This window comes from Pelodiscus sinensis, chromosome 4 (genome assembly GCF_052426305.1).
Source record: "Pelodiscus sinensis isolate ZL-2025 chromosome 4, ASM5242630v1, whole genome shotgun sequence".
Lineage (NCBI taxonomy): Eukaryota > Metazoa > Chordata > Testudines > Trionychidae > Pelodiscus > Pelodiscus sinensis.
The window spans coordinates 100,030,262-100,054,875 of NC_143055.1; the positions used below are offsets into that span (position 1 = coordinate 100,030,262).

Here is a 24,614-nt window from a genome sequence, read left to right on the forward strand (position 1 = left end):
TGCTCGGGATCCACAGTCTGAGAAATGCGGGTGTAACTAATAAAAATTTTAATTGGTTACGTAGGGTTTTTTTAAACCAGTATTTACATCCCTACTTTCAATTGGGCCAGAAAGCACAAGGAACACTGAACCCAGTGGAATTGAGATGGCCATATTGTCTATTAAGTAGCATTGAGGAAGTATGTGAGCTAGAATTCAGGAGTTTGGAGATCAAAAAACTTGGATTGAGAAGTGAGATCCAAGGAATAATGACTTTCTTTTCATTTTAACGGCTCTTTTGTTTTGAAGGAAATGCATGGAAATCAATTCAGGACAGATGCACTTTGATTTCATGTTCTTTACCAAGATTTTGTGGACCTGTAAATATTTTAAATATGATGGCTTTCTGAATTAAATACAGGCAGTCCCCGGGTTACATACAAGATAGGGACTGTAGGTTTGTTCTTAAGTTGAATCTGTATGTAAGTCGGAACTGGCGTCCAGATTCAGCCGCTGCTGAAACTGACCGCCAGTTCCGACATACATACAGAATCAACTTAAGAACCCCAAGCGTCCCCAAGTCAGCTGCTGCTGAAACTGATCAGCAGCTGATTCCAGGAAGCCCGGGGCAGAGCAACTCTGCCTCGGGCTTCCTGTAGTCAGCGCTGGTCAGTTTCAGCAGCAGCTGACTTGGGGACGCCTGGGGCAGAGCAGCTGGGGTGCTACTGGGTTGGTCCAGTAGTGCCCAGAGCGGCGCTGCGGGACCAACCCAGCAGCACCCCATCTGCTCTGCCCTAGGCGTCCTGATTCAGCCGCTGCTGAAACTGACCAGCAGCGGCTGAATCAGGACGCCTGGGGCAGAGCAGCTGGGGTGCTGCCGGGTTGGTCCAGTAGAGCCCAGAGCGGCGCTGCGGGACCAACCAGCAGCGCCCCAGCTGCTCTGCCACAGGCGTCCGGAGAAAAGTTTAGTCTGCTGGGGGGGGGGGCGTACTAGCTGCGCCCCCCCCCCCCCCAGCAGAACAGGAAGACGTGGGCGGCGGACCGAGACGCACCGCGGTCCTGCCACCTGGGTCCTCCGCGGCTTTGCTCCCAGTCTCCCTGGTCTGCTGGAGACCAGCAGACCAGGGAGACGGGAGCAAAGCCTCTGAGGACGCCAGCAGCGAGACAGCCACGGGGCGTCTGGGCTGTCCTGCTGCCGGCTTCCCCGAGGCTTTGCAAAGCCGCGGGGGGGCTCAGGCAGCGAGGCAGCCCAGGCGCGCCTGGGCTGCTCCGCTGCCGGCTTCCCCAGGCTTTGCTCCGCGTCTTCCTGGTCTGCAGACCAGGGAGACGCGGAGAAAGCCCCGGAGTACACGGGCGGCAGGACCGCGAGGTCCCGCAGTCCGTGTCCTCTGGGGCGAGCCCTGTTCGTAACCGCGGATCCGACATAAGTCGGATCCGCGTAAGTCGGGGACTGCCTGTACATCTTACAGATCAATATATAGTAACACAGTATGCATAAAGCTGAAATTCACTTCTATGTTTAAGATAATAAGAACAGTAAAATTTTGTATCTGTTTATCTCCAGTTTCACCTTCTTGGATTTTTTTAATAAAAAATTCTGTGTTGATTTTCATAATATGATACTTCCCCCCCCCCCCCCCTTTTTTTAAGCATTCACTGCAACGAATGAGGGAGTTTTAATCTCAAAGTTATTGTTAAGTATTCTTTGCAAACTCAAGCAAACATCTCTGCATCACTTATACATGCTTAAAATGTCAAAATCTTCCTTTGCACCACAATAGCTAGAACCTTACGATGTTGGGCATGCTGCTTTCCAGATTAGTTACAAAACCAAAAGTTCCTGACTACTTGTGGTCATTTTAAATCCATTCACTTTTGGCAAGGATAGCGTGGTTAATCCCAACTTCATGGCTAAATTATTTGGGTGATTACTTTCTGCCTTCTTAAATTGAAATTTATACTGGATAATGGTGTTCCTTCGCTTCTTGTTCCAGGGACATGTCAGTACAGCTTCCTCCATGTGGCAAATATATGGATCGTGTTCCCTTTCTTAAGGGATTAGAGAGTTAATATGATCCGTGATGTTAGCTGGCGTATTAACATTTTTCTTTTCTATTTTATAAGGCGAGAGGACCTTCAAGTGTGATCACTGTGATGCTACCTTCAAAAGGAAGGACACTTTAAATGTTCATATCCAAGTTGTGCATGATGGACATAAGAAATATAAATGTGATCTGTGTGACAAAGCCTTTGTTACACCTTCAGTGCTTAAGAGTCATAAAAAAGTGAGTATGATCAACTCGACTGCATTTTCATTCATTTCCTTGTTTACCCTCAAGAATGTAACTAAGCATATCTCCCAATGTGTATGATCTGTTTTTTTCCACTAAAATGTTGAGTTATTGTTAACAAGAACTAAGTTATGTTCACATATTTCAATACTGGGGGTTGGCGGTGGCATCCAGAGTCTAGAAGGTTCATAGGTAAAAGTCCTTTCTAAACACTCCAGCAATGGGTGTGTAGCAGAGGTGACTTGTTGTACTGCTCTTATAGCACTCCTGTCTACCAGTCCATAGAGCAGCATTGGTGTCTGCTTTAGAGGAAGCCACTTGCTCACCTTCCTTGCCAGAGGTAAGGTGTCAACTTAGTAGATGTTAATAGGGATAAATATGGAGAAAATAACTGAACAAAATGACTAGCCACAATAAATGGTCTTCAGAGCTGCCACCAAATGTAGAGTGTGAGAGAATCTGCTGAAAACCATTGTGCATTCTTAACTGCAACATTTGAATTGGTAAGTGTATATAAAACACAATCTATAAAAAGTTATAAGGGTGGCAGCAGCAAAGTAAAGTGTAATTATGGTATTTGTGTACAGCAATTTAAACGTGAGAGTATATTAAGCACTGATTATGTGCATTATCATTAGGGCCTTATCAAATTCACAGTCCATTTTGCTCAATTTCATGGTTATAGGATCCTAAAAATAATAAAGTTCATTATTTCAGATATTTAAATCTGAAATTTCATGGTATTGTAACTGTTGGGATCCTAAGTACAGGGTAAAAGCACACAAAATACTAGATTTCGCGGTTCATGATACATTTTTCTTGGGCATGAATTTGGTGGGGCCCTATTATCATGCAAGTGAGTTGAGCATGGAGCGGGTTTGTACAAAATTAACCACAAAAGTGAATTTAAAGTCTGTTGCCCCTGTGTACTTAAGTTTACTATAGTCACTGCCTTTGCATGTGTTAGCCTGCAAAGAATAAGAGTTAGGATTAGGGTTAAACTGGGGTCAGAGACTGGAGGTCAGAAAGCAAGGTGAGATCTGGAGTCACAGCAGGCAAGAAGTCTGTGTGGCTGTCCTGACAACATCCGGGGAAACTTCCATGGTTAAGCAGTGAGCATGGACAAATCAGAAGGCAGCAGGATGCCATCGTGAGGGTTCCTTTGGGTGCAGAGCCTACTCTTCATAATGCTCTGTATGAACTCCTGGTAGCAATGCCAGCTATCCCAGGCTTTGCAAACCAGGGTTCTAGTCCGTGTTCCCACTAAGATTTCCCTGGTGTGAGTTTGGCTTTGTGCACCAATATTGCTGTGATATGTGCCACTGTGGAACCCACCAGTTACTAACAAAGTTGTGTGTGTGTGTATATATGTATACATATACATTTATAAATATATATACATTTAAATTATTATGAAAGGAAAAAAATACTAAAACAAGGGATAATTAACAAGGTGTTGCTAAAATGATCAGCAATGAAACAATTTGCAATGATAACATTAAAATAAACCTTTAGACTACAGAATTATGCCTCCCTGGTGTAAATAGTACAGTCCATCTGATTCATAACTGTAATTCAGCTCGAAAATGTGTTGGTTTATACTGGAAAGATTATTGTGGCAGTGGATGAAGCTGTTAAAATACATTTGCTTTCTAGCGCACACAGAAGCAAATGCAATTTCATTTAAAAAAGAGACCGCTATTTTAAAAAGAAAAAGACACACATCAACTATTGTTACAAATTATTCAAAAACTGGAAGGGTCTAGAATTTTTATTTATTTACCTTGGAACAGACTGTAATCTTCTGAAACGTATCAGCAAACACTTACATGGAAAACTGGCCCTTACAACATGATCAGTTTCACTGTTTCCCCAGGGTAGTAAGTGACATTTCTCCTGTTTACATAGGTCTGAAAGCAGCAAGAGCTAGACACACAGGCTGTGTCTAGACTACACTGTTTTTTTTGACAAAAGTTGGCTTTTTTCGAAAAAAGTCACCCGCGTCTACACTGCCGCCGCATTCTGTCGACAGTAAATCAAAAGAATGCAGCCGTTTTGTCGACAGCGGTAAACCTCATTTTATGAGGAATAACGCTATTTTCCATTGAGAACTGTCGAAAAAAGGTATGTGTGGACATGGGGAAGAATTTATTTAGAAACTGAAGGCCTCCAGGAAGAAGCCCTGGTGAACACGCCTGCCAGAGCTTTCAACTCTATTGTTCCTGCCTGTAGCCATCTTCAAAAGGCACAGGCACCCAGGAGTAGCATTGTGGCAGCAAGCCAGCTCCAACCAGGACCCTGACTGTTCAGCTCTTCCTGGTAGGGCCACTCAGAGCCATGTCCCAGGGACAAGCCCCCCGAGACCTCCTGACCCTTCCAGGGACACATCCCCGCAGCAAGCCAGGGTCACCAAACACTGGGCACCTTCCTGGTCTGGGCCCGAGATCAAAGCCCTCTTGGAGCTCTGGTCTGAGGAGGAGTCTCTTCAGGCCCCCCAGGCAGAGGAACATGGATGTTTATGCCAGAATGGCAGATGGCCTTGCTGAGAGAGGCCACCAACCCTGCACACTAGACCAGGTCAGAGCCAAGGTGAAGGAGCTGCGGCAGGGGTATGTTAGGGCCTGTGAGCGCAGCTCCCGCTCTGGGGAAGCTCTACACTATTGTGCCTATTATGAGGACCTGGACTGGATCCTGGGGGCTGGAGAAGCCCTGCCTCCCGAAAGGGTTGTGGAGTCTGGGATGGAAACCCTTGTGCAGCAGCGGCCGCAACTCCAGGGTGAGACCCCAGAGGACCAGCAGCTCCGAGGAGGGGAGGACACCAGCAGGAGCACAGTGACCCGACCCTGGAGCCAGACACAGGAGGCCTCCCAGACAACTTCGGACAGCGGGTAGGGAACATCAGGTGAGTGCTGTGAGGGCCCAACACACACAGGGCAGAGAAGGCGGGAGCAAAGTGGATGGTGCCGTACTGTGACCTGTCATGCTGATCACAGCCTGGGGGGAGGGGGAGACACATGGCCGACCTCAGGGAGGGCCGTCCTACCCCTGCACCCGCATGGCTGCGAGGCACCACCTGCTCCAGCAGGCAGTGATGCCATGTGCAGACATGGGGTGGGAACGCTGGGATTGCCACACAGCTTCAGGCCTCTCAGCAACCTTTGGGAACCCCAACTGTGGCCTGACACTTGCCAGTGCTGCTTGGCCACAGGGTGTGTGTGTGGGGGAGGCAGGGTGAGGGCCTGCACACCTTCTGGGATCCAGGGAGGACGTGGCTGCTGGCCAGGCCACACCATGCCTTACTGAGACCCACATGAGCATCCCCTGACCCTAGGACAGGCACTGACTGCTGAGAAGGAGGGCATGCCCTCAGAGAAAGTGTGAGCATGCACTAGTGACGACTTTTCCCTCTTGTCTTCCACAGCCAGACCAGCAGACCGTGAGGGGAGCTACACACCTGTCCCACCACCCAGACGGCTGCAGGGAACCCGTCGGCACTGGGGCACATATTTGGACCTGGTGTGCCAGCACATCTCAGTCCCGCAAGGGATGCAGGACACATTTAACCAAAGGATGGAGGCAGAGTGGCGCAGGTGCTTGCTGAATGAGTTAGTCCAGCAGCGCACTGCTATTTGCACTGCTATCCGGGAGGCCATGGCCTTCTCCGGTCCTGTGTCTGGTCCTGCTCCTCCTGCTCCCCACTCACCGCCTGCCATCCCAGACCCAGGTACAGCCCCACCTCCTGCCCAGCCCCCTACTGTCATCCTACTGCTCCATAACAAACCGGTCCCACCAGTCTTAACTGGTGTCCAGCCTCCAAACTCGCCTCTCCAGGAATAAGTTCAGTGACAAGGGCAGTGGGGCTGCAGCCCGAGTGAGGGGCTCAAAGCTGGGCTCTAAATCCAGCTCTTCCACAAACATCATGATGGTCTCATGAAGATGCAGCAGAACTTCCAGCATCATATTGTGGGGCCATCACTTGCCAGGGGCAGCTCAGGCTCCATGGCCAAAAATACAGTGAAAAGCACAAAAACAAACCTGAAAATAAACTGCTGTGGTGTCCGAGGAAGCAGGACAACCAGAGCAAGAACTGCAGCAGCTTTTCTTTCCCTCTAGGAGGTAGGCAAGCCAGAAGCAGGAACAGAGCGATGGCTGTCCAGGGGGATCCCTTTAAGCATGCATCTCTGCAAAGGGCATATGCAGCAGCACCTGGAAATAAAGGCTGCCCCCATGCCCTGCCAGAAGCACATCCGGGTGCCTTTTTTTTTCTGAGCTGCAGCCACCACCTGCCACAGGGAAGCTCTGGCCCTGGCCATCGGAGCAGCCATTGCCAGCTACCATGTGGTGGCGCTGGCCCCAGCTGCCGGAGCTGCTGCCGGGCTCTCGACCTGGCCACAGCTCCAGCCCTGGGGAAGGGCTGAGGTTAGGGACAGAGCTGCGTGGTGGCTGCCCAGCTGCTCCTGGGGCGGGGCAGCCACCTCTCACGCTTTGTGACGTGGAGCAGCCACCGTGCAGCCCTGCTGAGGAGGTGGGCAAAACTAAAATTCTTGGTGTGCCCATGCACACCTTAGAGGGAACTATAGGTCTAGTCCCACGGATCCTTACAGGATGTGCCTATCAAACATTAAAAACTTGGACCAATCCTGCCCCCTCAAGAAAATGAATGCTAGATTTTTTTTGTGGAAGAAACATAACTGAGCAGTGGGCGAAATTGGTTATATGTGTGTGTGCTTTTTTTTATGCTTTTGATTTGATGCTGGTTTACAGTAAGTTGGTTATGATTACCAAATGAAGCACATCTGCTGAAAGTGTCACTTGTTGTTTACTGCTTCAGAGCAGATTAAAATAGTAAAATAAGATATTAATTCTCTGGTATAATTTATGTTTTGCTCTTCCTTGATCTGGAAAAAGTTCATCAAATGGCTACTTAATTAGATTTGTTTGAAACTACACTTCTTTGAGTTACCACACCAAAATAGAATAAAAATCAATCTGTGGCATGGAAAGCAGTGAGTAATGATATGTTGAGGATAGAAAGGAAATTAAAGGGAGTTGTGGTCTACTCTCCATCTATAGTAGTATTGTGCTTAAGAATAAAACTATACATCATAAAACAGTATGTAAAATCTAAAAATAATCTAAATTGTATTTTTTCCACTTTGTTTCAATGAAAGAGACAGAATTTATCATGTATTATGTACTATATATCATCAGGATTGTGTGTGATCTTTTGTTTTGTTGGGGGTTTTTTTTAGTGCACAGAAAAAAATATTTTAAAAATAAGATTGTCTTTGAATGCTACAAAAATGGCAGAATCCACCCATAACAGGATGGAATAGCTAGGAATAGTTTGGGCATCTACTATCCAATCTTTTATGTAAGTAGTTGTTCAGCAGACTGGAAACTCTGATCCTTTTATAGGCACTGTTAAATTGGATAGGGAGTTTTAGGGTAGATCAAAGTTGAGCTACTTTATTCTCGCTAAACATTATCTCATATGCCACTATTTCTAAATGTATAGAACTAATTTCTAAACAGAGAAATGTTATAAATATATAATACTTTAAATATAGTATTTTAAAGTATCAAGCTAATTAGTGATATATTATATATAAATATTCATGTAAACAAACTACATCTAAGGAACAAAGAGAAGGTTATTAAAAGGAAAAAAAGACACTTCCAAGGACACTATTTATCTAAAACATGGACAGTATGTTTCTAGCTGTAGCTATGAAAATGCAAACTTGCCCTTAACACTGTCAAAACATAATGGAGGAAGATTATGCGCAGATCACCCGAACCTGGCTCTTCCGGGTTGTAATCTACTCGCCACGAGGGAGTAGATGACATAATTTGTCGAACCCTGCCTATAATACACACTGCTAGAAGTTTATTTGGATAACCTGACCATTAATCAGTCCTTGCTTCTAGTATTATACCTAGAAAGAATGTTATTCCCTGATATGCTCAGTAGGACTGATGGACGGTGGAACTCTAGTTCCATTTCCAGGAAGTGACATGAGTTTCAGGTTCGCGCGCTCTCTCTCTCTCAAAAAAAAAATCCCAGTGTCACCTAGGGATGTGAGACTAGTCAACTATCCTATAAGCAGAAGCGTTTCATGACTAGTTGCTTCCCCCCTCTCTTTGCTGCCTCTATTAGAAAGAGACAGCGGGGGGGAGCAGGAGCCGATGCTGTGGGAGCTGACTTAAAAGCTGTCCCCGCTAGCCCCACGCTCCCTGCAGGGCTTCCTTTTTAAATGTACAAGAACCCCGCCATGGCTCTTGTATAGTTCAAAGGCTCAGGTCCCACAGGGTTCTTGCTACATTTCAAAGGCAGAGGTACCCTTATAGGCTAATCCAATAGTCAATGGAAATCCCATCAACTGTTTGATTAGTTAATCTAAATTTAACATCCCTACTGTCACCGTTGAGCTGTAGGCAAAACCACTATATTGTTTCAGCTGGTTTCTTCTTGTTTGTTCTACTCCAGCAGAACCTCTGACTTTCAATTCTGTCTTGGCAAAAGAATGTCGTCATTCAGAATCTTCTTCAATGTGTAGATTTTTTCCCGTTATGCCAACTCTTTCTTTAATTTTGTACGTATGCTGCACTGATTAGAGCGAGGCACGTTGTAAGCATTTGCAAATAGACCTTCTTCTGTTTCTCACTGTGCATGTCTGTATATGGCTTACAATAGATGATCTGAAAACCAGAGCTGCATCCCGGGAGTTGAAGCCCAAAGCAAGCTGAGCACATGCATTGGTCTGATGTGTTTGCAGAAGCACTGCCCAGAGCCCTCAGAAGGCTCCATTTTGAAGGGTGCCGATCCCTGCTGGTGGTGCCAGCAAATACCAAGGCAGGCAGGAGCAAGGATGGGTTCAGGGAGGGGCCATTGCTCCCACCACCCAGCCATCTCCGTAGGAGGCTGTCGTGGCTTGAATTTGAGAAACACTGACCTACAACATCTCTGCTTTCCTGTTATCAGTTTTCAGCTGAAGATGGTTATCCTGCAAACTATTGAATGGTTTTGATTTGTATAACTAATTCCCATTGGAGAGTAGAAGAAAAAACCCCGTCAAATTGCTTTCCATCTGTGCCTGGTTTGGGGCACGGCTTGAACACAGGATTCCAAGGGTGAAGAACTAATGTAGAAATCCATTGTGCTACTTAACTCTTCTTTTCTTATGTCTTTTGGAACTGTTGATAAATGATCCATTATTTCTTTATCCTCAGCAAGTTGTTGAACCACTTAGCTCCCACTGGAATGGGTAGGAGACAAGGACACTTGACAAATCTCAGGATCATGGCCTAAGTGACTGTTTTTGAAGCATTTGGGTTATTTTTCTCTTATCCTTTCTATTTAAAATATTTAATTTTAATTTCAAAATGTCTCTTCACTTATTGGCTCTGATTGGAAGTCCCTTATTAAGTCTTTTTGCAGGCAGATCTCTTGTTTGAGGCTCATATGAGCTTTGCATGTATAAAACCTGAGAAGTGACCTTAAGATCAAATCTGTATGGATTATATCTTTCTGTTTTAGAATTTGTTATGCCTTAATTTTAAAATAGCTGAGATGCAGGTACTTTAGAACTCTTGATCACCACACTAATATGGTTTGTGGGGGTGGAGGGTGAGAATGAAAAATGTTAGGAATATGAATATATTATACAAAATATCTCATTCGTACAGAATTGCCATCTGTTTCTTTTAGTTGCTTTTAATTCAAATTCTGAAGCTACGAAAACATTTCAGAGATTTGCTAATGATAGATATTAATTGATCTAAATTCTTGTATTTTCAAAGTTTGAATGAAATAGTAATATTTGGTCCTTTAAATTTAATGCTGATATGTTTGTGCATGTATATTTGAATCTATAGTTTATATAAGAACTCTAATACTAACTAATGAAATATTTCCCAATATTATATTGTTTTAAACAATTAACTTGGTCCTTAACTCAATTTTTGGTTGTTTTGGAAAATACAATGAAAATGTAAATGCTTCATTTAAATCATTGCTCTGGGGTTTGGCTGGGGATGAAGAGTTCACTATGCAGACTGCACTGGGGAGAGAGGATAACCCCAGCTCCCTCTCTTTACAGCAGCTTGGGGCCAGATGAGAAGCACCTCTCCGTGGCTGCTGACGCTTCAGTGGGCACAGTTGAGAGAGGGGTGCATGCCCCCAGATAGGGCAGTCCATGTTTATCTGCCACCTGCACTCCCCACCCAGAGTGAAGAATGCAGCAAACTATGCACTTTCCCCTTGCTCTCTGAAGAAGGGGAGCAACCAGCAATGTTACCCTACGAATTAGGGTGGAGGAAGGAACTTCATCCTCCACCGCCCTCCCTAAAGTGCACCTGGCGGGTGGGAAGTTTAGGGCTCGGGAAATCCCAGAAGGATTCTGCCCCCAGCCAGTCCCTTCCACCTGCCTGGTGATTTTGTCTCTTTCCTGTATGGTTTTATGAGAAGCAGTTCCAGTCTAGGCACATCTCATTTTTCTGGCACAACCAAATCCTTACCTTGTTTTAAGTTACAATAAGATAAAGCTGTATACCGAATTTGGTGGTCCTAGTGCTTACCTTTTAGGAGGAGTTCTTGGACAGACAGACAAATATATAGTAGAGAAAATGATCAGTAGCAGCAGAATATTTCTATACATACAATCATTCTGTGTGTGTGTGTGTGTGTGTGTGTGTGTGTGTGTGTGTGTGTGTTTACATATGTACACAAATGATAATTTTGTATGAGTTCACATTTTGAAAAATGGCTTCTAATTTTGAGGGTGCAATTATATGCCCCTCCCTAAAATAGTCTCTGGTTGCAAAATACAGATGCCTCGTGCGCAAATCTGAAAGATGTCTTTCTGTTCAGCTTGTGTTCATGCAGATGTTTGAAGTAATTGCACGTTTTATTGGTGCAATTAACATCAATAAAAACCGTAGGTACAAATTTACAGCATTGATGTCTGATGGAAAATATTTCTCATAATTTGCATCTAATGAAATTGGTTTTAAAAGCACATTAAATCTTTTTATTTGACAAACTGTGAGGTCACTAGATAAATTTTTTTGAGTATGCAATGTTGGTCTAATTATGCAGGGGAAAACCCTTAAGGGCCTGCCAAGTGATAGCAAATAAAAATCCCATATGAGATTTTAATAGGGTACACAACAATTACACATGGATTAACCCCCCCCCCCTTGAACTTTGAGCAAATTCAGATATGAATCTAGATTAAAACTTGAACCAATCTCTAATAATAAACTTTGTAACAGTTATCTGGTGAATAAAGTCCCTGTGACAGCTTTTATCCTTCTACACTCTAACTAGGAGAGTAAGGCCCAGTATCCCCAAAGAGAAGAGTCGTCCTAACTACAGATCTTGCTATCCAAACTAGTCCTTTTCATTCTGAAGAACTGGGTTGATATGAAAGAATGTCTGTCTTATTGTTGTCCCTGTGAATGCCGTGTTAAAGTCAAACAGCCAGACTAAAAAAAAAAACCCTTTATTTAAACTAAAGCTAGTTTTAGTTTTTTTACTAAATCCAACAAAAATTCCATTGAAATCAATGTAGTTATGTTGCTGTAAGGATCAACTAAGAACTTCAAGGCATTAACTGTATTTATTGTTAAGATAATTTATATACATTTCATTTAGCCCTGGACGATGCTACGAAGTTAGATCTAAGAAACCAAATAAATCCCAATGGTTTGTTTACCTTAAGGGTTTGTAGCCATGGAGTCTCGTAGCTCCCACTGGCTCTGGTTTGCCATTTGTAGCTAAGGGGAACCATGGGAATCTGTTTGGCTGGAAATGGCAAACCAGAGCCCATGGGAGCCATGAGGCTCTGTGACTATGAACCCATTAGATAAACAAAGCAGTGCGGGCCTGCTAGCAGCTTTCCCAAAATGGTCCTGAGGAACAGTTTGAGAACACTGCATTAGAGAATGAACCTACCATTTTGTGCTGCTGTTACAAATACGACTGGCCCGTGTATTTGAGCAACCAAGAACTCCTAGGGTAGTTATGAATTGCTTCGGGAAATCCTGTGATTATGGTTGTTCAGAATGAATTAGTAGTTGTCTATCTGGAATCCCCCAATGTTGCCATAAAAGATACATAAAACTTCTAAACAACCTTACCCTAATCAAGATGGATTAAACATTCATATCCCTGGCATCCTGGAATGAACAGTGTGTGTGTTAGTTTTTGAAACTGTATCCCGTTTACTTTAACTTCAACTACAGTATAATTTTTACCATGTGAGGTGAAGTATTTCAAGAAGAATAAAGAATGTATAACTTTTTAATGGCCGAGGATTTTTCAATCAAAATTTGAATTAATTTCCTGTCTTACAAAGAATTAAATTAAAAGTTTTAAAAATTGAATTTGTCAGCGGGATGAATGGTTTAATAATCTTACTTCTATCCTATTTGAAATATAGACAGTTATCCTAAATGATGTTTTTTAACCAAATCCTAAGAGAAGGGAAGGGTTGACTGATAAATCGTTCTTCATAGAAGAAGACTGAGATGGGAGTTGTTGAGGTTATTTGTGAGGTAACATGGTGATGCTCACAGTGTAGCTGGTAGGTAGAATCCCTTTCACAACATATTTTGAAAGAGTTCAGCCTTTTATTGTGGGAAGAGACTGAGTCTGAATTTATTGAAAGTCTCTTGCTTTTTTCACCATTAGTATATTGGGGGGTTACCTTTGATTTTTGAACTGAAGACATTTTGTCTAGATAATCCTGAATATTGATATCATGAGTAAGTAAATACATAGTTCAGACACAAGAATAGTAAAAAGAAATGGCTGTAACTCTTACTCTCAAATGGTAAAGTAAAGAAGCAAATAAGGGCCAGATTTTGACAGCCTTGCTGTCTTTGAATATTACCTTCCACCATGAGTAGTTATTACATTCAGTAAATGTGCTTATTTGTGGAATAAGTTGCTGTTCAATGCAAATCAGTCTGGGCTATCAGTTTCAGCAAAATAGAATGGCTAGGACCAAATGGGAGGGCATCTTCTCCTGGTTAGTTGATATGTATTGTTAGACTGCAGTTAAAGGAAACATCCATACGAACATTAAGCACATACTTAAACACAGGCTTAAAATGCTTTCCTGAATTCAGGCCTCAGAGCAATATGTGAAAATCTGCAAGAACTCATGCCCACAGCTTTCGCTGCAGAGTGGTTCTTCTGATACCTCTATGTTCAGGCATTGTCCCTTCAAAATAGCTAGGCATAGACCAGTATGACATTCTAGCCATAAAAGGCTCAATAATGCAAAGGTACTGAACACCACCTATAAAATTCTGAATGCTCTTAGTTCCCGCTATAGTCAGTGAAAATTGCAAATGTCCAGCATATCGCTCAAGATTGGTTTTTATAGTTGTTGATAGGTAAGGGTATTGGCCAGTAAGGTAAGTCCCAGACCGACTGTGAATAGCTTTAAAAGGATCTCTCAAAACTAGGTGACTGGACAGATTAAATTTAATGTTGCAATGCACATTTTAAAACATAATCCCAATTATACATATAAAATGAATTAGCTGTTACCACTGAAGTAAGAGATTTCGGAGTCATTATGGAGAGTTCTCTGAAAACATCCACTCAGTTGTGCAGTGGTGGTTAAAAGTGAAGAGAATGTTGGGAATCATTCAGAAAGGGAGAGATAAGAAGATAGAAAATATCCTAGTGTCTCTGTTCCCACATCTTGAATATTGTATGCAGATATGACCGTCCCATCTCAAAAAAGATGTGCAGGTTGAAACTCTCTTAACTGGGACTCTCTGGTCTGGCAACATCTGTGCTTGGGAGCCCTACAGGCTGCAAGGGCAACAGGAGGCCGATGCGTGATAGTAGGGCTACCCAATAGGGCAGCAGGAGCTCCAGGTGGTAGTGTGGCTGCGTAACAGGGCAGTGGGAGCCCAGTGCATGGAGTCACAGGGGCTGCCCGACAACAGGAGCCTGGCAAGCAGAGAGAGCAGGAGCTAGGAGCTGCAATGAGAGTCGGGAGTGCAGAGGCAGTGGAGCTGCATGATGCAGCAGCTAGAGCCTGGTGCACAGAGGTAGCAGGGTTGCCTGGCACAGCAGTGGGACCCTGGTGAGCAGAGGCAGCGGGAGCCGGGTATGGTAGTGGGAGCCTGGTGAGTGGAGATAGCAGGGCTGCCCAGTGCAGCAGCAGGATCCCAGTGCACAGATGCAGTGGGGTTGCCTGCAGGGCAGTGAAGGCTGACAGGGCAGCAGGGGCCAGCAGAGGGGGGAGCTGGCTGGTTTTAGCAGTTGGACTAGGGCTGGCGGGAGCTGGTAGCAGGAGGGGCCAGAAATTACCTCCCCTGGTCCGTCAAAATTCCTCATCCAGGACTGGTCAGGTCCTGAGGGTTCCAGACTAGGATGTTAAAGACTAGTCAACTATCCAATAAGCATTTGCTTATCGGATAGTCAGTTGACTAGTTGATTTCCCCCCCCCCCCCCCCCCCCCCCCCCCCCTTGCTGCCTCTGTCAGTCCTAACACTGGGGACTCTTGTACTTTCAAAACTGTCACCTGCATGCAGCCCAGAGTCAGCGGGACTTCCTGCTGACCCAGGTTTGCATGGGTGTTCCACATTCCTCCTTTTGAAATGTACAAGAGCTCCTGCTGGGGCTCTTGTACATTTCAAAGGAGGAATGCGGAAGTGCCTATCGACTAGTCAAGTAGTCGATGAAAATTCCATCCACTACTTGACAAGTAAATTAACCACAATTTAACATCCTTAGGTCCAACTTGTATTGGAATTGGAAAAGGTTCAGAAAAGAGCAACATAAATAATTAGTGATATGGAACCGTTTCCATATGAGCCAAGATTAATAAGACTAGAACTTTTCAGCATGGAAAAGAGATGACTAAGGGGGCAGGGATATGATTGTGATCAGTCATGATTTTATAGGTGTAGAGAAGGTAGATAAGTGCTATTTTCTCCTTCTAAAAAAAGTACTAGGGACCACCAAATGAAATTAATAGGCAGCAGGTTTAAAACAACTAATTCCCTCCTCTTTCCCCTCTCCCCCCACAATGCAATCTGTGGATTGCTTTGCCAGAGGAAGTTGTGAAGGCCAACATCATCACAAAGTACAAGAAAGAGCTAGATACGTTCATGGATGATGGGTCCATCAATGTAAATTAGTCAAGATGGGCGGCGATTATGTCCCTAGCCTCTGTGTGCCAGAGCTGGGAATGAGTGACAGGAAATTGATCACTTGATGATTACCTGTTCAGTTTATTCCCTCTGGGGCACTTGGGCACTGAGAGAAGACTGAATATTGAGTTACATGGTCCTTTGTTCTGACCCAGCATGGCCATTCTTACCTTTTAAAGTAAACATGGAAATTGGATTTTTAATTGTTCTTGTTGTAGGAATAGAATTATGGGGAGAGAGGAAGTAACCTCAAGAAAGTGATGTGTCCTATCCATGTATGACTGATATCAAAGTTTCTAGTCCTAATTAGATTGCCAGTTACATTGAATTTAAGAGAACAAATTAATATTTTCATGGTAAAACATCTGATAATAAAATACAGAAAAACTGAAGTTAAAAAAAATTGCTGCTCTTTCAGTTAATGATGAAAGCATTTTTCCCAGGAGAGGTATCTGCTCTTCTGTTACCCACAGGGAATTTACTGTATGTGTTTAAACACAAACACACACTAATGTGACTTTCCATAACTAATATTTCTTATTTATGCAATAAAAATATTAACTGTTACCTTGGTAAATAGGAATATAACTGTTTAGAATTTTTTTTTTTGCACTCTGCCTCCTAGCTGCATACAAAAATAACTCCAAATATCTGTAATTTCTTGTCTGCCTTGTTTGGGCAAAATGGTAATCTGTATTTTAGATTTGATTTCGTACATTAATTTGCGTGAGATATATACATTAAGTGACATACCTAAAATGATAAGAGTTGATCTTTTTATACAAAATTAAGATTTTTTTTTTTTACTGTTTTATGTCAGCTGATAATGGTTCAAATAATTTATTTTTCAAACTTTAGATTAAAATTTTTGTATGGGAAAGTGTTCTGACAAAAAAATAGGTAAAGATATTCTCATCTTAAAAGATGGTAAGAATCCAGCAGTCTGGGTTGTTATCCCAACTTTTATGGGTTTATGAACGTTAAGTATGATATTTATAAGATTTCCAAGCATTGTATTGTTTGGTTCAAACTGGAAATACCTCAAAGACTCAGTCTTTCACATCATCATTTTTCTGGCAAGTGTAGATACATATGAAAACAATTGTGTAGCATTTGAAATTGTGCCCACAGATGTCCATGATTGGCTTATAGCTATTCCTGCCTTATAGCAGACTTTCCTCTTCTAAAGCCGACAGTTAACACAAGTATACCCTGAAATAGACATTTGAGTCAATTCCTATCAAAGTACATAATATGCACAAAATATTTTACAGAAATTTCCATAAATGGATGAATCAAATATTTATTATGCATTAAACATAGAGGATCCAGTGTTGCAGCTCATGTGCACTGAAGTGAACTACAGTTTTCTATGTTGAATAGCTGTCCATGTTGATTTGAGTTGTATTTAAACTCTGCTCCAAAATATATTTCAATTAGAGCTTAAGCCAGTTAGAAAAACGAGAAATTGTGGCAAAAGTTCCCCAACCCTTTCTCCAAATGATATTCCTACAGGAAAAAAATTTCTGCAGGCCAAATCAAACTCTATTTTATTTTGTAATAAAAGAAGACAGGACATAATAGAAGCTTTTAAGCAGTAGGCTTTTATTTTATGGAGGTTAGTGGAGTCTTGAAGAAATCCATGTTTCCTGTTTTAAACTGGAAATAGCATTGGAAAAATAGGTACTCTTCCTCTCCCCCCACCATTGTGGATGTTGGCAAAGGCACATAAAGATTAATCAAAACTTTATAAACCAAACTATTTAAGGAATCATAAACTGGGTGAAACTGTAGTTAGATTTGATAAACAGGTTTATTTCACAATCAATAATGAGATTAATTTAGTAACTTTAGCTATTGTGTGGACTAAAAGAACATCCATGATTAATTCTTTAGAATCTCTGCCTGATGGCATGAAATCAAATATTAATGACTGTAGAAGGAAATATACGTTTGGAAGAAAAAAAAACAATAGAGAAAAACGAAGAAAAATAGTCAATGTCAAGTATATTGAGTCTTCTATTGAACCTAATTCTTTGAAGCAAAGCAAAATCTTTTCTTACCTTTATTTTTTCTTCCTCTTCCTTTTCCCCCCATCCAGACACACACAGGGGAAAAGGAGAAAATATGCCCATATTGTGGACAGAAGTTCGCAAGCAATGGAACATTAAGAGTTCATATTCGGAGTCATACAGGTACAGTAGTTTTATGTGGTAAAAAGAAATTAGCTCCCTAGAGCATTACAGAAATTTTCTTGCAATCTAACTACTGTGTTTACACAGGGTGACTTAATACCGCATTTTGACATTTTTTTGTACTACTCTTTTTGCCTGATTAACTTGGAGATCCACAGTTACCATGCTTCAGACAAACCAATTACAAAAATCCCATTAGACTATCTGATTACCCATCTATTTGTACATGAATTAACTTTTCTTATTAATCAGCCTGCTGTTCTGGCCTGATTAATTTAGAGCTAAATCATGCTGCCCGTGTTCGTGTAATCCCACGTGACTTCAGTGGAGCTATGGCAATTTGCATAAATTGAGGATTTGTCCCAGAGACTTGAATGAAGCAACTCTCACAGGCCCATGGAGGGGAGAGGGAGGGGGACAGTTTCCCCAGGGCCCAGCAATTTAAAAGAGCCCAGAGACCCAGTGCCTTTAAATCTCACCAGAATGCTACATGGCATGCTCCAGTCAGTGCCAAGTGCTTGTGAGGGATGGGGGAGCGTGATCCATGAGGCGCTGAGGGCTGGCTTCCCCCAGCTCCACCACTTCTGTCCCTTCCAGGTGCGCAGAGCTACCCCAGCCCCCACCTTGCCCAGAGGCCTGGAGATGCTGTTGGCTCCCTTGAACTCATATCAGTAAGGCAAGCAGGACATGGCCCTTACTGTTTTGAGACGTCACCATAGTTGCCATGGTAAAGCATAGTGCGCTATCAAATATGGGATTGACGCATCACTGGTTGACTAGACATTGATTGCAGATACATTAGATAGTCAGTTTTGTTGGTTTTGGAAGCAAAAATTGATTCTATAACTACATTATTACCATGTTAGGAATTTCTGGTTCTTGTGGAAAGTACAACGTGAGGTGGAGTTAGAAATAGTTCACACATACCAGAATATTAGCATAAGAGACACAAGTTTGGTGAAAGAATATATTGTTTTCAGACCAACTTCTGTTAGTGGAACAGATAAGGTGGCTAGTGATTCTTTCAAAGGCAGCCATCTGTAGTGGTTAGAACAGGAACTAGGCCTAGGGACTGGAGGCTAAATGCCTGAGCGTAAGACCAAGTTAAAATCCAAATGAGGACTGGAGCTATAGGTCAAAAAAAGAATCAAAATCCAAATGCCATCACCAGAAGTTGAGACTGAGTCAGAACCAGGCTTAGGGTCATAACCAGATTGCCTTGTGTCAAGGAAGGCAAGAGGAGGACTGGTTCCAAAGCAGGAACAATTCTAGGGGCAGGTCAAAGTCTAGGCTGGGGCAGTATATGAGTAAGAAGGAGCAGGGCTTTGAATGAGATGAGCGCAGGCAGGCAGAAAATCCACAGGAGGGATGTGTGTGTGAGATGCAGCTGCTGATCCTCTACAGCTGATTTGCCTTAACAAATCGTGGAGCTCTGCTGTGGCCTTGCTGTGCTTTCTGGCTGCCTTACAATGCATTCCTGAAAGAAGCTTTCATCCTTCTACACACCTTGAACTTAGTCCAGAAACCCTCTCTAGATGAGACAAATTGCTGAGCAAAAAGGGCTTGCAGGTGCTATAGGACAGTGGTTCCCAACTGCCGGTCCACGAACTGCCAAGACATGAACTGCTGGCAGCCAGGCCCCAGCACGCTGCCCATGCCTTGATGATTGGCTCGGGTACTCTGGAGCAAGGCCCCGTCAGCCCAGAAACTCCCCTTCTCCTTTCTGCAGGATTGTCTCTTCTCCCTGCGCTGCGTTGGCTTCTCTGCATGACGCTCTCTTGACATGGGGGATGCTGCCTGAGCCCAGGGGCAGGGGCGGCAGCACGGTGGGTTGTTCTCTAGGATCCAGCTGCAGCAGGCAGGGGCTCTGGGAACAAGGGCTGGGCTCAGCCGACTCGCAGCCACTGCTCGCGGTGACTCTGGGGCCAGACTGGGCCAGATCCCTGAATCCCAGCAGGGACTGCTGCTGGGCTCCCAGAGCCTTGGCTGCAGCCGGAAGGAGGAATCTCCAGCAGGGCCAGTCCCGCTGCTCCCCAGGAGCCTCTCCCAGGGCAGCGCCCTCAGCCTGTCCAGCCCCTGCCCAGTCGCTGCCCCAGAGCAGGCAGCGCTTGGGGAGCAGGTAAGCGAATCCCTCCTCCCCCCCAGGAGCAGTGCCCTGTGGCTTCAGGGGAAAGGTTTGGTCCCGGGCTGCTACCAGCATGTGTGGGGTGGGGAAAGCCAGTCCCGGGGGTTTGGGCAGGGGCAGATAAGAGGAGTGAGGGGGATGCAGGAGACGCCAAAGGGAGGTTAGGGGAGACTTATGGGGTGGATGGAAGCAGGGATGCAATAGAGGAAAATTCTGAGGGGGGAGTCACAGGGAGGGAAAGGAGGGATGTGAGGAGAGGAGACTGGGGGGAGACTGTGCAAGCACGAACAGCCTGGCTGGGGAAGGGAGACACACAGGGCAGGGGTTATACAGGAGATGGGGGAGATACAGCAGCCCGCAGGGAATTCTTTCTGTGAACTTTTTTTGGTGTTGTAGACCGTGCTTTTTTTGTTTTGTTTTTTTTTTATTTAAAAAAAAAAGTGTGCCGGCACTCCAGAGGAAAAGTTGTTGAGCTCTGACTGGAGGTGCCGGTACCGCATCGGGAGGTGCCAGTATTGCATACCGGGCAGTACCATCACAAAAAAAGTACTGGTTGTAGATATCTGCAAACTCTGATCCATTACAACATGTATTGTGTGCATACAGATGTGATGTAAAATAACATATAACCTCTTAAAATTAATTACCGTAATGAATATGCAAGCAAAATGTTACTGGTCCACCAAAAGTTTGTGAATGGGTTTGCCGGTTCATGTTATAAAAAAGAGTTGGAAACCACTGCTGTAGAAGAGCACTTAAAATTAAGTAGGCAGTTAAGGGTTAGTAGTTAGTAGGGGGAATAAGAGTGCTGCTTTGATGCCAGCATTTGATTTAATCAGCTGCTCTTTGCAGTAGATTTGCATGATCAGCTTTGGCCAAGAGAGGGGAGTGCTTCCTGAAAATATTTCATTACGGTATATGCTGCATTAACATAAGTTGCCAGAGCAGGAATCATTGCACGCTGGCTACTATTCATAAAATGTAAAACAGCAAACAGATTATTTTTCTCAAATCACTCCAGTATATACTGACATCATTTGATATATTATATGGTATGAACAAGCTCATAGTGTCATGTGACGACAGACTTTTTGCTTTAACCAAAAAGGACAAAAAAACCCTCCCCCCCCCCCCCGGAAAATGCTTAAAAAACTAAATATTTCACAAGCTTTCCAAAACTGTACTATTTTGAGGATGTAGGTCCATTATCATTTGTATTTAGAAACTATTTTGGTCAAAATTATGCTATATCTCTTTAAGCCATCATAGCCCTTTTTGTGGTTTTATGGGTTTTTTTTTTTTCAGATTGGATGCCCCAGAACAATCAAACATTCCATCCCCCCTTCTCCCCCCCCCCCCCCCAAAAAAAAGTACAACTTCTACCATCTATTTCCACTCCAGTGATGACCATCTATGTCCTTAACATGTGGTAACAATGGCATTTTTCTAGCTGATGGGTTACCCTAAGTCTCTAAGGAGACTCCCTTTGAAATCTGCCTGGAATACAAAAGGCAGAACTTGCCAAAGAAATGAGTCCGGACTGGAACAGCGCAGGAGGCTGCAGGTCAGGACTAATGTGCATCAAGAGCTAAACTGGAGAAACTTTGTCCCAACACAGCTTTACTTTGCTTGACTTTGACCTCCTCTGTCAGGCCCACTGATGGGGTGGGGTGGGGTGGGGGAACAGGAGGGAAACTGCAAAAGAGGGCAGTTGCCCTGGGGGCATGGCAATTCTAAAGGGCCCAGGGCTCCAGATGCTGCCATGGCTGGAGCCCTAGGCCCTTTAGAATCTCTGCTGGAGTGCCAGGCAGTGCCCTCCAGAACCCCATGCTGTGCGTTCTGGCAGTCTCTGAACGCCAGCGCTCCAGGCAGTGCTGTGGGCTGGCTGCCCCCGCCCTGCCCCTTCCTAGAGCATGGAGCTGCCCCCCCCCCCCCCCCCACGTTGCCCAGGGGCCTGACAATCCGTTCATCTGCACTGGCCACCCACAATCATAGTCTTTTACCACAATCATAAACACCCCCCCCCCCCATAATGCGCATGTGATTTTCATACCAGCCAAACAGGCCCAAAAACTGAGGATGGTGATGGATGCAGTGTAAGTTTGATTTTGCGAGCTTGGTTATGCAGCTACAAAATGAAGAACTAAAAGCCACATGTCATTAAGGGTACGTCTAGACTACAGGCTTCTGTCGACAGAAGTTTTGTTGACAGATACTGTCGACAAAACTTTTGTCGACAAAGAGCGTCTACACTACATTGAGTTCTGTCGACAAAGCAAGCTGCTTTGTCGACATGGTAGTGTGGACGCAAAGGACAGTTTACATGCAATAACACCTTCTGTTGACAGAAACTCTGTCGACAGAAGGTGTTATGCCTCGTAAAATGAGGTTTACCAGCGTCGACAAAACTGCTGAGTTCTGTTGACGTTATGTCGACAGAACTCAGCGGTAATGTGGACGCAGGTATAGTTTTGTCGACAAAAGTCCACTTTTGTCGACAAAACCCTGTAGTCTAGACGCACCCTAAGAGAACTTTAGGGTTACAAGGTCAAGGACTCAAAAATTAGGAAACTCCTGAATTAAGGTTTCCTGTGCAATGCTAAGTAGACCTCTATGATCGTCTTCGGTTACATAATCACATCCTTTTTTTTCCGCAGGACCATTAGCTCAGTGCACAGGATTGACCGTGGTCACTCTGAGTAGCTATTCAATATTTACATCATTCAGGGGGTAGTGCCACACTTTATTTACTGCACACCATCCCAGCATTGCACTGAGTGAAGAATCATCAGCTGTCCAGCTGATTAGCAGAGCACCCAAAACTAGGATTTTTGTTTCTGCTGGTGGTGCACGTTCGCATATCCCTTGATGCACATAAAAATGTAATCTGCACATGGATGGAAAAGAACAACGGGAACATTGTGGTAACTGTAATTCAAACATGCACCCACCAGACAGTCGAGAGCATATGCAAAAGGTGTGCATGCTGCAGGAAGTACTTCCCTAGAACACTGAAATGGCTACTTTCTTGGAGATTCCATACTTGTGTTTGAGTTGTGTTCATCATTGATCTAGTTCTGGACTACTGTCTTTATTTTAGAATGTTGATCTATTTTAACTGAGTAGTAGTAGATCAACTTCCAAAAATAAAGACCGTAGCTTTTGCATCTGTGATGCTCCCAAAGGTGAAGCAACAGCCTGAAAACCAACCTAAGGGCAGACTATTAAAAACCAGGGCACAAACTCTTAACTGGTTCTAAGTTCTAAACTCAGATTTCACCACTCAATTGCACTAAGTGCAAACTCTTGCAGCACTTTTACAGACTCGGCATGGAGTCCCAGGCATTCCCTTTGTATACAGGCAGTCCCCGGGTTACGTACAAGATAGGGACTGTACGTTTGTTCTTAAGTTGAATCTGTATGTAAGTCGGAACTGGCGTCAGCCGCTGCTGAAACTGATCAGTTTCAACCACGGCTGAATCTGGACGCCAGTTCTGACTTACATACAGATTCAACTTAAGAAACCCAGGCGTCCCCAAGTCAGCGGCTGCTGAAACTGGTCAGCGGCTGATTCCAGGAAGCGTGGGGCAGAGGCAACTCTGCGTCGGGCTTCCTGTAGTCAGCCGCTGGTCAGTTTCAGCAGCGGCTGACTTGGGACGCCTGGGGCAGAGCAGCTGGGGTGCTGCTGGGTTGCTCCAGTAGCGCGGCTCCTCGGCGCTACTGGAGCAACCCAGCAGCACCCCAGCTGCTCTGCCTCAGGTCCTGATTCAGCCGCTGCTGGAACTGACCAGCAGCGGCTGAATCAGGACTCCTGGGGCAGAGCAGCTGGGGTGCTGCCTGGTTGGTCCGGAGCGGCGCTGTGGGACCAACCCGGCAGCCCCCAGCTGCTCTACCCCAGGGGTAGGCAAGAAAAGCCTGATCTGCTGGGGGGGGGGCACTAGCTGCACCCCTCTCTCCCCCCAGCAGACCAGGGAGACGGGGGTGGCCGGACGCCCAAGTCCTCCACGGCTTTGCTCCGTCTCCTTGGTCTGCTGACCTGGGAGACGTGGAGCAAAGCCGCAGAGCACACGGGCAGCGGGACAGTCCAGGAGCGCTTGAGCTGTCCCCCTGCGGGCGTGCTCCACGGCTTTGCTCCCCGTCTCCCTGGTCTGCAGAGAGACGGGGAGCAAAGCCTTGGAGCACGCCCGCAGCGGGACAGCCCAGGCGTTCCTGGGCTGTCCCGCCGCCGGCTTCCCCCGAGGCTTTGCAAAGCCGCTGCGGGGCTGGGGCTGCCGGGGGAAGCCAGCGGTGGGACAGCCCAGGAGTGCCTGGGCTGCCCCGCAGCCCCAGCCCCTCCGCGGCTTTGCACCGCGTCTTCCTGGTCTGCAGACCAGGGAGACGCGGAGCAGCTTTTCTTGCCCCGGAGTACACGGGCAGCGGGACCGCGAGGTCCTGCTGTCCGTGTCCTCCGGGGCGAGAAAAGCCCCGTTCGTAACTGCGGATCCGACATAAGTCGGATCCGCGTAAGTCGGGGACTGCCTGTACTCCAATTTTTTCTTGCCACCCAAATGAGTGTGTTTCTGTCCTACATGGGTCCTTACATTAAGAATTATAGCAACATTCAAGTTACTCCTAATACCACAGGACCGGTCACTTACCCCACTTTGGGTCTCACACCAAAGACAATGCTTATAAACAGTAATACAGTAAAATATATAAAGATTTATTAAATAGGAGTTGGAAATTAGAAAGTTAGGAATATATGGACACACAAATAACTTATACTCTTTGGTATAAAAAAAAAGCCTTCTATAATCAGGAAGCCCAAATGACTATTAGGGAAAATGGAAACAGACCACCTTC

The 24,614-nt window shown here is 44.8% G+C and overlaps 1 protein-coding gene across 8 annotated transcripts in view; it reads left to right on the forward strand.

Moving 5' to 3' along the window:
- The window catches only part of PRDM5 (PR/SET domain 5), a 149,667-nt gene that overhangs the window by 72,458 nt on the left and 52,595 nt on the right, over nucleotides 1–24,614 (forward strand). For 7 of the 8 annotated variants that reach the window (XM_014574833.4, XM_014574834.4, XM_075929820.2 and 4 more), the window contains 2 exons: nucleotides 2,104–2,264; nucleotides 17,554–17,647. In XM_014574833.4, coding sequence (XP_014430319.2) covers nucleotides 2,104–2,264; nucleotides 17,554–17,647 — 255 coding nt within the window. Of the gene's footprint in view, nucleotides 1–2,103; nucleotides 2,265–2,532; nucleotides 2,611–17,553; nucleotides 17,648–24,614 lie in introns of all 8 variants that reach the window. The other variant, XM_089778013.1, reaches the window with a different exon arrangement.